The 13,770-nt window shown below is 36.7% G+C and overlaps 1 protein-coding gene across 1 annotated transcript in view; it reads right to left on the minus strand.

Annotated features, from left to right (window-relative positions):
- The window catches only part of TACR3 (tachykinin receptor 3), an 84,399-nt gene extending 72,821 nt beyond the window's left edge, over window positions 1–11,578 (minus strand). Inside the window, exon 1 of the mRNA XM_003796333.1 lies at window positions 10,927–11,578. Within this exon, the coding sequence (XP_003796381.1) occupies window positions 10,927–11,474 (548 nt within the window). The 5' untranslated portion in view covers window positions 11,475–11,578. The remainder of the gene's footprint in view (window positions 1–10,926) is intronic.
- Window positions 11,579–13,770: the final 2,192 nt, after the last annotated feature.

Raw genomic sequence — 13,770 nt, forward strand, 5'->3', positions numbered from 1 at the left:
TGCTTGGTCTTCAAATTCCAGTTGTCTATTCTACAGCATTTATTTTATGTACCAATGGGAAAACTCCAATAAAAAATGATTTATGCTCAGAGTGATGAGGCATAGGGAAGATAGAATATGAATAATTTTTCATCCTAGACATATGATTTAGGGCTGAACCCATAGTGGGAGTTGTAAGTTGAAGATGATGGAATTCTGGTAATTAAGAAATAGTAGTATATTTAGCAAAATAGTAAGGACAAAATAAATATTCCACATTCTGTTTGGAACACAAACAAGTTTCACAAAATCTTGGGCAAAGGGTAAAGTTTTATGAGTTTTGCAAATTCCAGTAGCAATTTGGAAAAGGAGATGGTGCCCTTCTCCACTGAGAAATATTTGGGAGACTATAGCAAGAAATGGTTTATAAGTAAGTTACGAACAAAAACAATTTGAATATTTATGGTAAATTATACACATGAGCCTGAAGACTCAGGAGAAATGGGGTTATATGCAAATGTGATTTTTACGTCTCTAAATAAAATTAAATTTTATTTTTAGATGCCCTATAATTTATTAGATTATTTTCTTTTGCTGAGATTTTTAGTTGTTTATAGTTCTTTGAATTTTGGTTTGAAAAATCAACTTAAATATGAGTTTTATTAAAATCTATTGTTATTTCTTAGGATTAATTCCTAAGAGTAAAATAAATGACTCAAAGGATGTATCCATTAGCAAATTACACTTCTAAAATATTCTTACCAGCTTATACCAAACCATATAAAACAGTAACTGAGAATTATAAGTAGTCAAAACAGTAATTTCATAAAAGTATGTATAAAAATGTTCTCTTTATTGAATACTTAGCAATTTCTGTTGGTTTTAATAGGTAAAAGTGGCATCTCATCACTTTGTTGCATTGCTGCATGTTTTTGTGTGCTATTGCTCAAGCTTTAGTGTGCTATCACATGTTTACTTTTACAATTCATTTATTCAATAATCCAGATTGTGCTCTAACTATGTACAAACCAGCACGATAGATGGAAGGATATAAGGAGGACTGAGAACAGAACAGAATCTGCTTCAGCATGTTTACAGGCCTATTAGAAGAAATTATTAATCAAATATTCTTAAAAATAAAGAGAAATTTAAACTATGAAAAATGCTGTGACTGGCATGTACTTTGAGAATCTATAAAGTCACATCTAATCTAAATTAGGAGGTTCGTAAGTTTCTCTGAAAGTGACATCTGAGCTGTCATCTGAAAAAGAAATGCATTTAACTACTGAAGAATTGGAAGAAGAGAATTTCAGGCAGAAGGAAAACTTTGTGGCAAAAATGTGTTCATTCATATACTTATAAACTTGAAAGAGGATCTGAGTGGTTGAAACACATCAGGCCAGTTGAATCCTTGTATGTAATGAAATTGTACTGGGTTATGAACATATTTCTTTCCTAAGAACAAGGAAAAATCATTGTAAGAGTTGAAGTCGGGTAAGGAAGCACATTCTCTGGTACATTTTGAAGACATTATTCTGTGTTACAATGGGCACTTGGGTTGATTCCACATCTTTGTGATCATGAATTGTGCTGCAATAAACATTCAAGAACAAATGTTCTTTTGGTAAAGTGACTTCTTTTCCTTTGGATAAATACCCAGTAGTGGAGTTGCTGGTGACAGAGGGTAGTAAAATTCATAGGAAATCAAGCAAGGGAAGTGAGAGGAGATATTGAGGAGGGGCAAAAATCCACCTACTGGGTTCAATGAATACTATTCAGGTGATGGGCACATTTGCAGCTTTGATTCAAGCCATATATCAAAAACACTTATACCCCCTTAATATTTTGAAATTAATGAAAGATTGCTATTGTAGTAGGTGGGAAAGATGTGAGGGTGGCTTGGACTAAGGAAGTGGGAGTAGGGACAAAAAAATGGCAATAAGTTTAGAGGTTATTTAGATAACTGGATGGATGCTTATACTATTTATTTAAATGGTGAATACTGAAAGAGGAAAGATAATGATATTCATGGAGTTTAAGGAGCCTAATGGACAATAGAAATGTCAAGGAGGTAACTGTGTATACAGGATACAGGACCAGAGCTCAAAAAGTGTTAGGGACAGGATTGCAAATCTGTGAACTGTTTGTTTTATGAGTTTTAGACCAAATACATGTATTATATATTAAAAAATTAAATCTAAAATTTTATAGAGTAAGAGAAATCTCTATACTCTGGTGCCAAAGTATATCTAAATAAATTTTTAATAACTCAGAATGTTAATTTAAAAATGACATAATAATGTGACATGATTTTAATAATTAAAGAAAATATATCCCTATATTTTCAATATATAATATACTATCCATGAGTGTGTTTATATACATATATGAATACACACACACACACATATATATAGAAAGAGCACGTACATACACATGAGGTCTGACAATTATGTTTGTGAACTTGCCATTGCACACTTATGTTGGCAGCACTGTACAAACAACTCACTAAGATTTTATAACCTTGGTATATCAGTGTCTCCAACTGTGTTCATGTGTGATGGTGTCTTGCTGGGTGACATACAATATTATTGTTTCATGTTTTTGTGTGCCATTGAGAGAATGCTGGAGCTTCAATTAGAGCAATGAGCGAACATTAAATTTTTTAAACTTGGCAAAAGTGGAAGTGAAATCAGGGATTTGTTAGTCCAAGTTGACAGGGGTAATGCTACAAAGAAAATGGTAGTGTACATATGGATTAGAGGTTTTTCAGAGGGAAGAGAAAGGATCACTAATGAAGAGAGATCATAGTGGTCAGTAATGAGCAGAGTTGATGAAAACATCACAAAAATTCATCAAATTATGTGTCAGAATCATTGGCTAACTGTGAGAAGCATAACAGACCATGTAAATATTGATACAGAAACAGGAAAATCATAACTGAAAATCTTGACATGAAAAGGTGTGGCTCTTGCATTGCAACAGTGTACCAGCTCACATGGTACTGTCTGTGAGGGAGTGTTTGGCCAATAAACCAATAACTGTATTGGAACACCCTTCCTACTCACCTGATCTGGCCCCCAAGGACTTTTTCTTTACTCAAAGATAAAGCCAATATTGAAAGGAAGACATTTTGATGACATTTAGTGTATTGAGAGTAATGATAGCTCTGATGACTGTTCCAGAAAAAGAGTTACAAAATTGCACTAGGCATTTAAGTGGTGCATAGCTTCCCAAGAGAAATACTTTGAAGATGACCACAGTGACATTCAACCATGAGGTATGGAGCATTTTTTCTAGTATGAACTCATGAACTTCGTTGTTAGACCTCATATATCACAAAACAAGGGAGGAGTTGCAATGTGGATGTGAAGGTTATATGTTGGGTATATGTGGGGAGAATAATTAAGGATAAATTTAACTTTCTGATACTTATATTTTTGATTTTTTGTGCTGTGAATATTTTTTATAATAAATGTGAAAAATTGTGTTTAATTGTAACACTAGGAAATGAGATGAGTCAGGATCAAAGACTCAAATTGGAATAAAAATGATTCCAAGAGTTTTTGTCATATATTTAAATTTTCAATTATCTGCTTCTCAAGCTATGAAAAGTTTGAGTGAGAAAAAGCACTTCTGGGGAAAATAAACTTTATCTTTTCTTGCACTTTTATCCTTCTATCAAACTGTCTGGAAACTGTGCTAAGATACATGTTCAGTACTGTGAGAATTTCACTCACTGAGTTCTTGGCTTTGTCACCATACTGTGGTCTACTTAACGGGATACTAAAGAAAAAGCTACAAAACCCTTTCTTTTGCATTTATAACAATATGATTGAGGGTACTGCACTCTTTACTATCCATATAAAGAATTCCTTGAAACTCAAGTACAAAAACTTCTTTAGCACTAAAAAAAAGTGTGTATGTCCTGTCTCTTTAGAAAATATAAACCATATTACTAATTTTATTTCCTTTTTTGTATGATTATCAAGAGCCTCAGAAAACATATTTGAAGTTCAACTTTCATAAGTGATTAGGTATTTTTCACCTGAATACTACATATCTACAGATTTATCCTGGTCTTTATGTCAGGATAAATAGATAAATATGTAAAATATCTAGTCTTGTTTAACATTTATGTATATGTTCCCAAATCGTAATTTTTCATTTATTTATATTTGTCTATTTATTTTATCTATTATTATGTGTCTCCTATAATCCAGAAGAAAACACATTTGATAGAAAAATGGGAGCTCTCTTCACTCGGAAGTGATAAAGTCAAGTCTAGATGAGTGGGGGCAGAAAGTAAAGGGAAACTTAGACCCAGGAAGTAGCATTGAGGAATCTATGTATTTAGTCATTATGTGCAGGCGGAGATTCAAAAATACAACCATGGAGGAGATGCCAAAGAGGGAGATCAGTAAATTTGGAAACTTCCAGGCAGTAGCCACCTATGAGGAATACTGCTCAAAGCTCAAACAAGTTGAGGGCTGAAATATCCACCAGATTTCATGACATGACTCTTTGGATAGAGTTTTGGGAAAATAATTCAGATCAGAATGGCTTGAAGAGCAAATAGCAGATAAGAACTGAAAATATAGAATATAGGCAACTGATAGTTTTATGCTTGTTAGACATTTATTTTTCATATCATTTTGGGGGTACAAGTCTGATTTTGTTACATAGATATAATGGGTAGTGGCTAAGTCAGGACTTTTAGTGTATCTATCACCAGATTAATATAATTATACCCATTGAGTGATTTCTCACCATCCACCCTCCCCCACCCCCACTTTTCCAAGTCTCTATTGTCAATCATTCCATGCTCTGTGTCCATGTGTACATATTATTCACCTCCCATTTATAAGTGAAAATGTGCAATATTTATCTTTCTGTGACTGACACTTAAGATAATGGCTTCCGATTCTATCCGTTTCTGTAAAGGACACAATTTCATTCTTTTACATGGCAGAATAGTATTTCATTATGTATAGATAGCATATTTTCTTTAATCAGTCACTTATTAGACATTTATTCTTTTGTGAACTTTTCTAGTCTGGTTAATGTATCCTTGATATCAACTGGAGTTTTGCTCATTATATAAGAGCCACCTCTGATTACATTTCACTCTGTGGCAATCTTGTGTTTATTCATTCAATTTAAATACACACACACACACATATGTATTGCTTTCACTGTGTGCTAATGATTAATTTTATATGAACTGGCACTAAGATTTTGACAGAAATTTTATGGCTCACTGCGTCAGTAATTTTAGAGGATGAAAATGGAGTATTTTTAAATCCTTGATAATAACGCCAAATTATAGAAAGAGTCAAAAGTTTCAGATAAATTTACTAAAAGCAATATTTCCCAAAACATGGTTTTAGTTATTATTTTGTAAATAATTAAAGCAAAAAGCCATTGATCCTAGGTTATCAAATTTATTGCCTATACTAAAGAATTAGTTGAGTGTGATTGTGAAACTAGTAAAGAATATTAATTGCCTGGTCAGTGACTTTCCTTAGGGTGAAGAAGAATGAGATTGACTCAAATTAAGGACTGATTGCAGGCAGAATGTAGTCTGAAGACCCCATTATTGGCAAGGGAAAACACCCCCAGAAAAAGAGAAAAATTAAAAAGTAAGCTGAGCCAATTGGAACAAAGAAAAGTCAGCTAGTTTGCCTTTAAACAGCTGCTGCTAAATTTCTTATCTGATCACATTTTGGGCTTTTCCTAGAACTCTGGCCTATTGGGCATACAGCTTACAAACACCCCTGCTAGATCTGTGAACACCTGAGGAACAATGGCCATAGAAGAGGCTATGGTAAGGCCTGGAAAGATACATTAACTAGGTCCTTTCCTGCCCAGGAAACAGACAAAGCAGATACCCATTGTGGAGATTTGCATTTGGCTGGGGCAGAGATCAGGGGAACAGCTTGAAGCCCCGAAATTTGGGCAGAACAGTTTATATCCCATATTGCAGAGGAAGACCCTCTGTGGTGGTGATGAGAGGAGAATTCCTCTCTCCCACCTATTCTTCAGAGGAGATTGACACCCATGGCATTTTACTTCTCAGGAAACTATTGGAGTTTAACCACTCCCTAGGAATCTGTGTGTGTGACCTCAGACAGGAGGCTGCCCCCACACAAGGCTCAGGTTCTGGATTTCTCAAGGGTGTTGAGACCCTTAAAGTTAATGATTATAAAAACAAAGAGACCTGATATGCTCACTCAGAGAAACTGCTGGTATCTTTGTTCCCTCCCTCAGCTTACCCTCTGGGCAAATAAAATCTGAGTGGAACAGATACTTGGGGCCATATCCAGAACCCCACAAACGGGTGGTAGTCTCCCAAGTTCCCACCTTTGAAAATTCTATTCTTTGTCTCTTGTCTCTTTCTTTCTCATCATTTCTAACTTTATATTTCTTCAGCCAGTACCTGTCACTTCCACAGGTCTTAGAGGACCCTGCCCTCAGGGCAGGACCCTGACAGCTCATAAAGGATTTTTAAAAAATTTACCAAAGCATTTTTATCTACAATATTTTTATCCATGATAACTTACCATAATACATTTAAATAATCTGCTATCAGATTGAAGCCACACTGTTTTTCATGATTGTATATTTTTATCTGTTCATAATAAATTTTAAAAGTCTTCCATAGAGATTTTATGAATACTTTACATAAATTAACTTTATGAAAAAGAATGAAATAGAATTCTTTGCTAAAGAATTAAAAAACTAGAACTGCATATAATATCAATTTTAATCTACTTAGCTATTATCATTATTTAGTTTGGTTAAGTATTCTTTTTCAAAATTATTCATGTCAGGTATGTCCTTGGGTTTAAAAAATGTAAAGTACATTTTTTGTTGATCTTAATGCTTTTGTACTATTAACTAAAACATAGTTAACTATTCCATTAAGATTTATAAGAAGGAAAAAGTAAATGCAACTTTTAAAATTATTTAATTAAATAATCATTTTAATACTGAACTGGAGTAGGTGACCTGAAATTTTTATTTTTACTACATGTGAGTAAAACTTCCTACAGTTTTTGACTTAAGTTCAAAACATGTGCTCAGAAAATGTTTAGAAGATATTCAACTATTTTCTAATATTCCATAGGACAAGTGGCATATGCCAACAATGAATAGTAATCACAATGTTTATATTATTATTAACTATTTTAATAATAATTTTCTACCTTCTACATTTTCAATAAAAACATAGTTAATACATTATATATGTAAGATGTGTTATATGTACATGTATAGGGTGACCAGACGTCCTGCTTTTTAACAATTTGTCCCAGGACCCTTGGCATTTTAAAAAAGTCCCGATTTTTGGAAAGAATGCATGAATGGGCGGGAGAACAGGAAGGGAATATATGGTTTTTGGCTGCCATGTGGCTATTTTGCGACATGAGTTTTATATTGCGATATGAGTTTTATATTATTTTTGTTAATTTTATAATGTTAAACTGTAATAATAACATATAATTGTTGAGAAGTGATTATTGAGAACTGCTTATCAAAGTTTGCATTGTTGTCAGGCCCTGCCCTGCCCCGTCTTCTGCCCCCCACATGTTGTCCTGCTTTACCAATGTTAAAATCTAGTCACCCTATACATGTAGGCTATACAGTATAAACAAGTGCCAAATACTAACTTGCTTAAAGGTAATGACTTTGTCTAATCAAACCCTGCCATTTCAGAACTTGTTAGGAGGCATATTAGTTTAGAGGGTAAGAGTAGCATGGGCCCTGAAGCAAACTGCAGTGGTTTGAATCTTGATTCTACTGCAAGATCTTGGAAAAGCTTAACATCTTTTAAATGAATGTTGTATCTAAATGTTACATTTCAAAATAGCAAATTGGGGAAGGTTGGTGGGGACAAATAATAAATCTTCATTGGCAAATAATTCTGCCTGTGTGTAGGAGATGGGGTGGTGGTGAAGTAGCCCTCCCAGCAAGAAGAAAATATATGGAACTGATAGATGATTTATTAGCCAGTACAAATGTAGTTCTGTAAGAAATTTGTAACAAAGCAGAAGGTAACAAGCTTCAGAATAAGACCAGAACCTGTGACTTCAGAACTGCAGTAGAGTTATTAGTATTATTTAGAAGGTGAAAACAGAAAGCAAGCAATTTTCCCAGAGCAGAAAGGGAGCATAACTTCAGAACATTTAAAGGAAGACTCATACTACATTAAATGTGTAACCATTCGGCTTAAAGTTCTCCATTTGTAATATAGGTGTTCATTAAGGAAACATCTATATGCTTTTTTAGGTCTGAAAGTTTAAGGGTAATAAGAGGTTGCAAGCATTTTACTGTAGCTGAAAGAAAACCATATGCACCTGAGTCAAAGCTGAAATTGTTTTTGCGTTCAAGGAATCTTTTGATTTTAGCCAGAGAGACAGAATGAATTGAATATAGTTTCCATTTAGGCTAGGATAATGCAGTTTAATTTATGTTAAATGGAGATGGAAACCGCTCAAAATTAAATAATTGAAGTGTTCACAATGCTGTATAAATGATTTATTCCTTTATCAATGATAAACAATTATTGATTATTTAACTTTCACAGTTATTTCAATAAAGCATTAATTGTATAAGAAAATATAATTTCTTTGAGCATATACTACTAACTATATTCTCAGTTATGGTCTATGCAAACATAACCAATGGCACTGTGACTCAGATATCAACCTCAGAAGGGTTAACTTTGCAAACTTTAACCTATAAAATGATTGCAAATGCCACAGGGTCATTTTTTCAGGTTCATATTTGATAAGACACCAAATGCAGACACCAATGCAGAAACATTCTATGGGTTGATAAACTATTGAGAGTTTGCCATTATATTTGTATAGTCTATAGTATTTGATTCTAAAAATTATCTTAAAAGGGTTTTTTCTATTCCTGGATTTCTTTTATCAACTATTGGCTCCCGTAAGAATATTCTTTTATATAAATTCTAAAAGGATTTTCAGTATTTGACTGAGTGTCCTTAAGATTTTGTAGTAAATTGTATGCACTATAATTTGGCATACTTTTCGTAAGTGAATGTTTTCTAATAAATAGAAAATATTCAGTAGTAGACTATTAATTCAAACCAGTGGTTTAATAAAATAGTACTACATGATCAGTTACAATAGCTTCAAGAGACCATTCCAGAAATGCTAGTAGGAAGAGTTTGGGGGAAAAATAAACATTTTTTTCTTCAGAAGTGAAATACTAGTTTCCCATGCACCAAAGTTTTCATTTATATTTCAAATTATTAACATTTCAAGAATATTGGAAGCATCTTATAGCATTACATGCCAATATCTCTCCCACTAATCATAACATTAAAAATCAACATACTTAGAATAAATAAAAAAGAAAGAAACCAAAACAAAAAAGGAAGATTGTCCTTTAAAGGACATTCATTTCTAGCTTGGTGGAGAAAGATTAATGGCAGTTCCACTTGTTCTCCTACCTGGGTCTGATTTTCATTCTTTGCATCACTTTTATCCCTAGCAGAAATAAGAGGTGAATATGTGTGGAAAAGCAGAGACAAAGGAGAAAGGAAAATTGACAACTTCAGAGCTTTTACTAAGTGTGATTTTATATTTATTTAAAATGAGGATTGGTGGCTACTAGTCACTGGTCCTTCCATCTAATCCTCTGGACCTGGCATATGAAAATATTCCTATACACTTATGTTTTTAATATTTAAGTGCTCATTATCTCAAAATAGTAACCACTGAGCATGGACTTATGGAAGGAACTTGCATAATGTGTTAAGAATAATATTTAGACATTTTATTAAAATAGGTTTGTCATTTTTTTAAAGTTCTTTTTTCTTTCCATAAATGAGAACATTGAGACTTAAAGTAACATGACCTCTATCCAGCCCCTATGTGGCTGCCCATCACAAATCTGAGACCTGACTCAAATGTTATCGTTCATTTTTACCACAATACTGAACATAAGTTTAACCAGCTTTTAATAACATGTAGGGATTTACTATTGTCTTTCCCTGAGTATTTCTATTTCATAATGTTCAATATGAGAAAGCAAGTGCACACAGGATTTTTAATAACTTAAATATGGGAAGAAATGTTTGAGGTTCATTTAGCTCCTATTAATTGTTTAAGCATCTCAGAATCTCAACTGCAGATGGGGGACCATTCCGACAAAATTATCTTCAACAGCTATAAAGCAGTGTGACTCATTTTAAACCATTAATTCCTTAGGCTTAATGTTGCCTTTGTGTGACAGATTTGGTCACAGCAGATCCAGGCACAGGTTTCACACAGACCCCCCCACAGGTTACTGGAAATTAAATCTAATCTGAGGCATGGTAGAAACTGCTAGCTGACAGCAGACCTTGGAGGGACCTCGCTGCCTCTGATAGATCCTCTGGTATTGGGAGGCCAAAGGACTGCTGGCCTTGGGGCCAGCTGAGGGAATAGGGAGGGGTAGAAATGAGGACCAGAACATCAGAGTAGGAGAAAAGGGTGGAGGGTGACTCAATGTCCATTTCTCTGTCAGACTAGTAACTGACAGAAAGAAAACAGGCCCCAAAGCACATTTTACAAAGAATGTACATTGTGTGCAATTGTTTGAAGTCATTGGAGAAAGTTTGCTAGTATTGTCTTCTAGTTAAGTTTGTCTTACTTGGAACGACTCTGTTTCGCATCTACTGATCCACCTTCTCCAGTCCCGCTAGACGGCCTTAATAGAGCTCAGGGCCTTGGGATTTGGGGAGGAGAGAGACCCTGGAAGCAGAAACTGGCTCGGCCACAGGCGGGCTCTAAATGGGTTAGTGGTCTCTTTCTCCAAGAACTCTTCCTTAGTGCCTGCACGTTTATAGATCCCGTCATGCCCCCATCTCCTTTGTAATCTTATCCCACTGCCCAGCTCCTTTCTCTCCCCTCTCTTTCCTCCCCGTCTTCTCACCTGTCCACCGCAATGGCCGTCATAGAGTAAATGCTGGCGAACACAGCCGTTATAGGAAAGAAGTTCTGGAAGCGGCAGTAGTTGGCCCCAAAGTACCACTCGCTATGCAGAGCGTAGATGAAGTTGACCAACGTGTTGAAGGCGGCCATGGAGGCGTCAGAGAAAGCCAGGTTTACGAGGAAGTAGTTGGTGACAGTCCTCATGCGCTTGTGAGCTAGAATGATCCAGATGACGATAAGATTTCCGAAAACGGCCACGGCCACCACCACTCCGTATGCCAGGGACCAGAGCGCGATGCGCCAGGACGGCTGCACAAATTGGTTGGTGAGGTTGGCTCGGGGCTGGGAGGGTGCGGGGGAAACCGCAGGCAGTCCCAGCGCCGAGGGGGAGGAGGAGAGGTTGCCGGCTTGGACCAGCAGTTGCAGCCACTCCGCCTCCAGGGTCCCCGGGGCGGCCCCCGCAGCTAGCGCCGCGCTCAGGTTCTGGGCGTCCGCGCCCATCGCTCCACCGCCGTCGGTCCAGTCCTTGGCTGCTGCCAGAGAGGCCATCGTCAAAGATGTGCAGCCCCCGGACCCCTCCACTCGCTCGCTGGCAGCAGGAGCCAAGGATTGCCCCGAAGTTCTTCTCTGCCTCTGGGTCACTTTGGTGCCAGGAGGGGAGAAAATGTCCTGCAGCCGGTGCCAGTTAAGAGATCCTTTGAGTCAGCAGGTGAACGGGAGAAAGAGCCTCACTTTTCCCCAGGAGCCTGCAGCTCTAGCCGCAGGAAGAATTAGGTGGTCTGCGGGAGAGAAATTAAAGGTCTGCCCCCAGAAGGCGGGGACTCAGGTCCCATTTCGGCGTCTGCACCAGCTTCCGGGCACTGGCTGGAGAACTGAGCCTCCTGCGCTGCGGGCGCGCTTTATAGTCTCCCGGAGCTCAAGCTTGTGACGCTCTTTTCGCGGCTACGATTGCGCTCCTTCCCTACATCCCGCCCTTAGAATCCCATTCATTCGCTACCCGTTGCCAAGCAGTTAAGCTTGGCGGGATGATGAGGACAAGGGAGGGCTGCACTTACTGGGCTGTAATTCAAATCTTTCCAAGATCTTTTAACTTCAGGCTAAGGGCCTTGTTCTTAGATATAGCGAGCTGTTCTTTACCATACCAATTCAACCATTCACCTGAGGCAAAGACACAACCCCGTTGATTTTTTTCAAAAAGAGTGTGAGTGTATGTAGCCTGCTGCCCATTGTGGGAATGGGGAGCCACACACTTAGATGTCCCTGGATTTTGGAATTTCATTCAGCTTCTGGCTCCTGTGTTTAAATTCTTACGTCTCAGATCTCCTTTTCTCTCCCACTTTTGACATCTGATGTCCACCCATTTCCCCTCTTCCTCTGCTCACTATCACCAGCCAGTGGTCCTCTCTACCCACCTTCCCTAGTAGGTAGGTAGAGTCTATACGATTTCTCCTGGAGATTTCTGTTCAGTATAGAATATCACAGCGAGGTAAATCAGAAATTCTGACGTAATTTTCCTTGAAACATGACAAGACTTAGATGTCTATATTTCCTTGGGTTGAATGTATCCTATGAACACTGTAAACTACATATATTTGGTTGTAGGATTCCACACAGACACTTGTTGCCTTGGTTTTCAACTGTGACATGAGGATGGGCTAACTAAAGAAATTACTTGGGTTTCTTGGGAAGATGGGTGGACCTGGCTCCTCAGCTTTACTTGACAGCAGGTGGGCTAGAGAATTCAGTGAGGTGCACTCTGGAAGGACATAGTCTGTGCTTAGAACAATCTCATGGGAAACTAACCAGGAGGTCCTACAGCCAAAATTCTCTTTTATTAGTATTTTGGAGGCAGATGTACAAATTTAAGGTTTAACATATTTTTAGCATCCTCTTGAATATTCTTGAACTCTTTAAATTTTTGTTTCCTCATTTGAAAAAGATTGGTGGGATCACGCCTATGGTTCATCCTATAAGGGTACGTGTGAATCTCTCTAAATGTAGAATACAAATGTCTTAACACAATAACTAAGAAAAAGACATGAAGGCTCTGTTAACCAGTTGGATGAAAGTATTTCAAATTGTATATAGAAACAGTACACTGTACCCCATTACAGTATTAATGTACACTGCTATGATTTAATTAAAAAAAGAAAAGAAAGGAAATAATAAAAAATGAAACAAACAAACAAACAAACAAACAAACAAAAAACCCATCCAACTTAAAGCATGATTGTAGGACAAATAGTTTCAACAAACTTCCTTCAACACCACCAGGCAGGAGGAAGACCTCAAAAACTGTTAGCCGTCTCCCCTCTAGTTATTGCTGTGAATTACACCTAAACATTTTCAGGTGAAATGTGTGAGAGTAGCAAGTTTTATCAAGAGAAGCTAACTTCTCTTGAAACTAACTTCATTAGTTTTCCAGTTCAGAATATTTTTCAGAAACCCTGCTATGATTATTGTACAAATGAACTTAAGGTAACCAGTGATGAATAGTGTTTCCTTCAACCATTTTTATGTCTGAATAGGTAGGGTATAGAAATCATTTTAAACAATCTGATAATAATTGTCACAGCCTTGACAAGACCCTCTCTCAAAATAAAGGCCTGTTGTCTATGATTGGTATCAAATCTCACTATTTCCTTTTTCTTCCCAGAGAGGCCTGTGAAAATATGTGACACATCAAAAGTAAAGTTAATAAAGATTTCACACTTGTTGCTTACTGATTTTAAATTAAACCATTTTTGAAAGATTGCTTCTTTCTTCCAGTTTACCAACTAGAAATCATTTGAGTTGCAAATGAAAGCTTCTTCCTTCCCCAATGATATCAAGGAGAAATTAAAAA

Source organism: Otolemur garnettii, unplaced genomic scaffold (genome assembly GCF_000181295.1).
Source record: "Otolemur garnettii isolate 467f Iridium unplaced genomic scaffold, OtoGar3 scaffold00103, whole genome shotgun sequence".
Taxonomy (NCBI): Eukaryota; Metazoa; Chordata; class Mammalia; order Primates; family Galagidae; genus Otolemur; species Otolemur garnettii.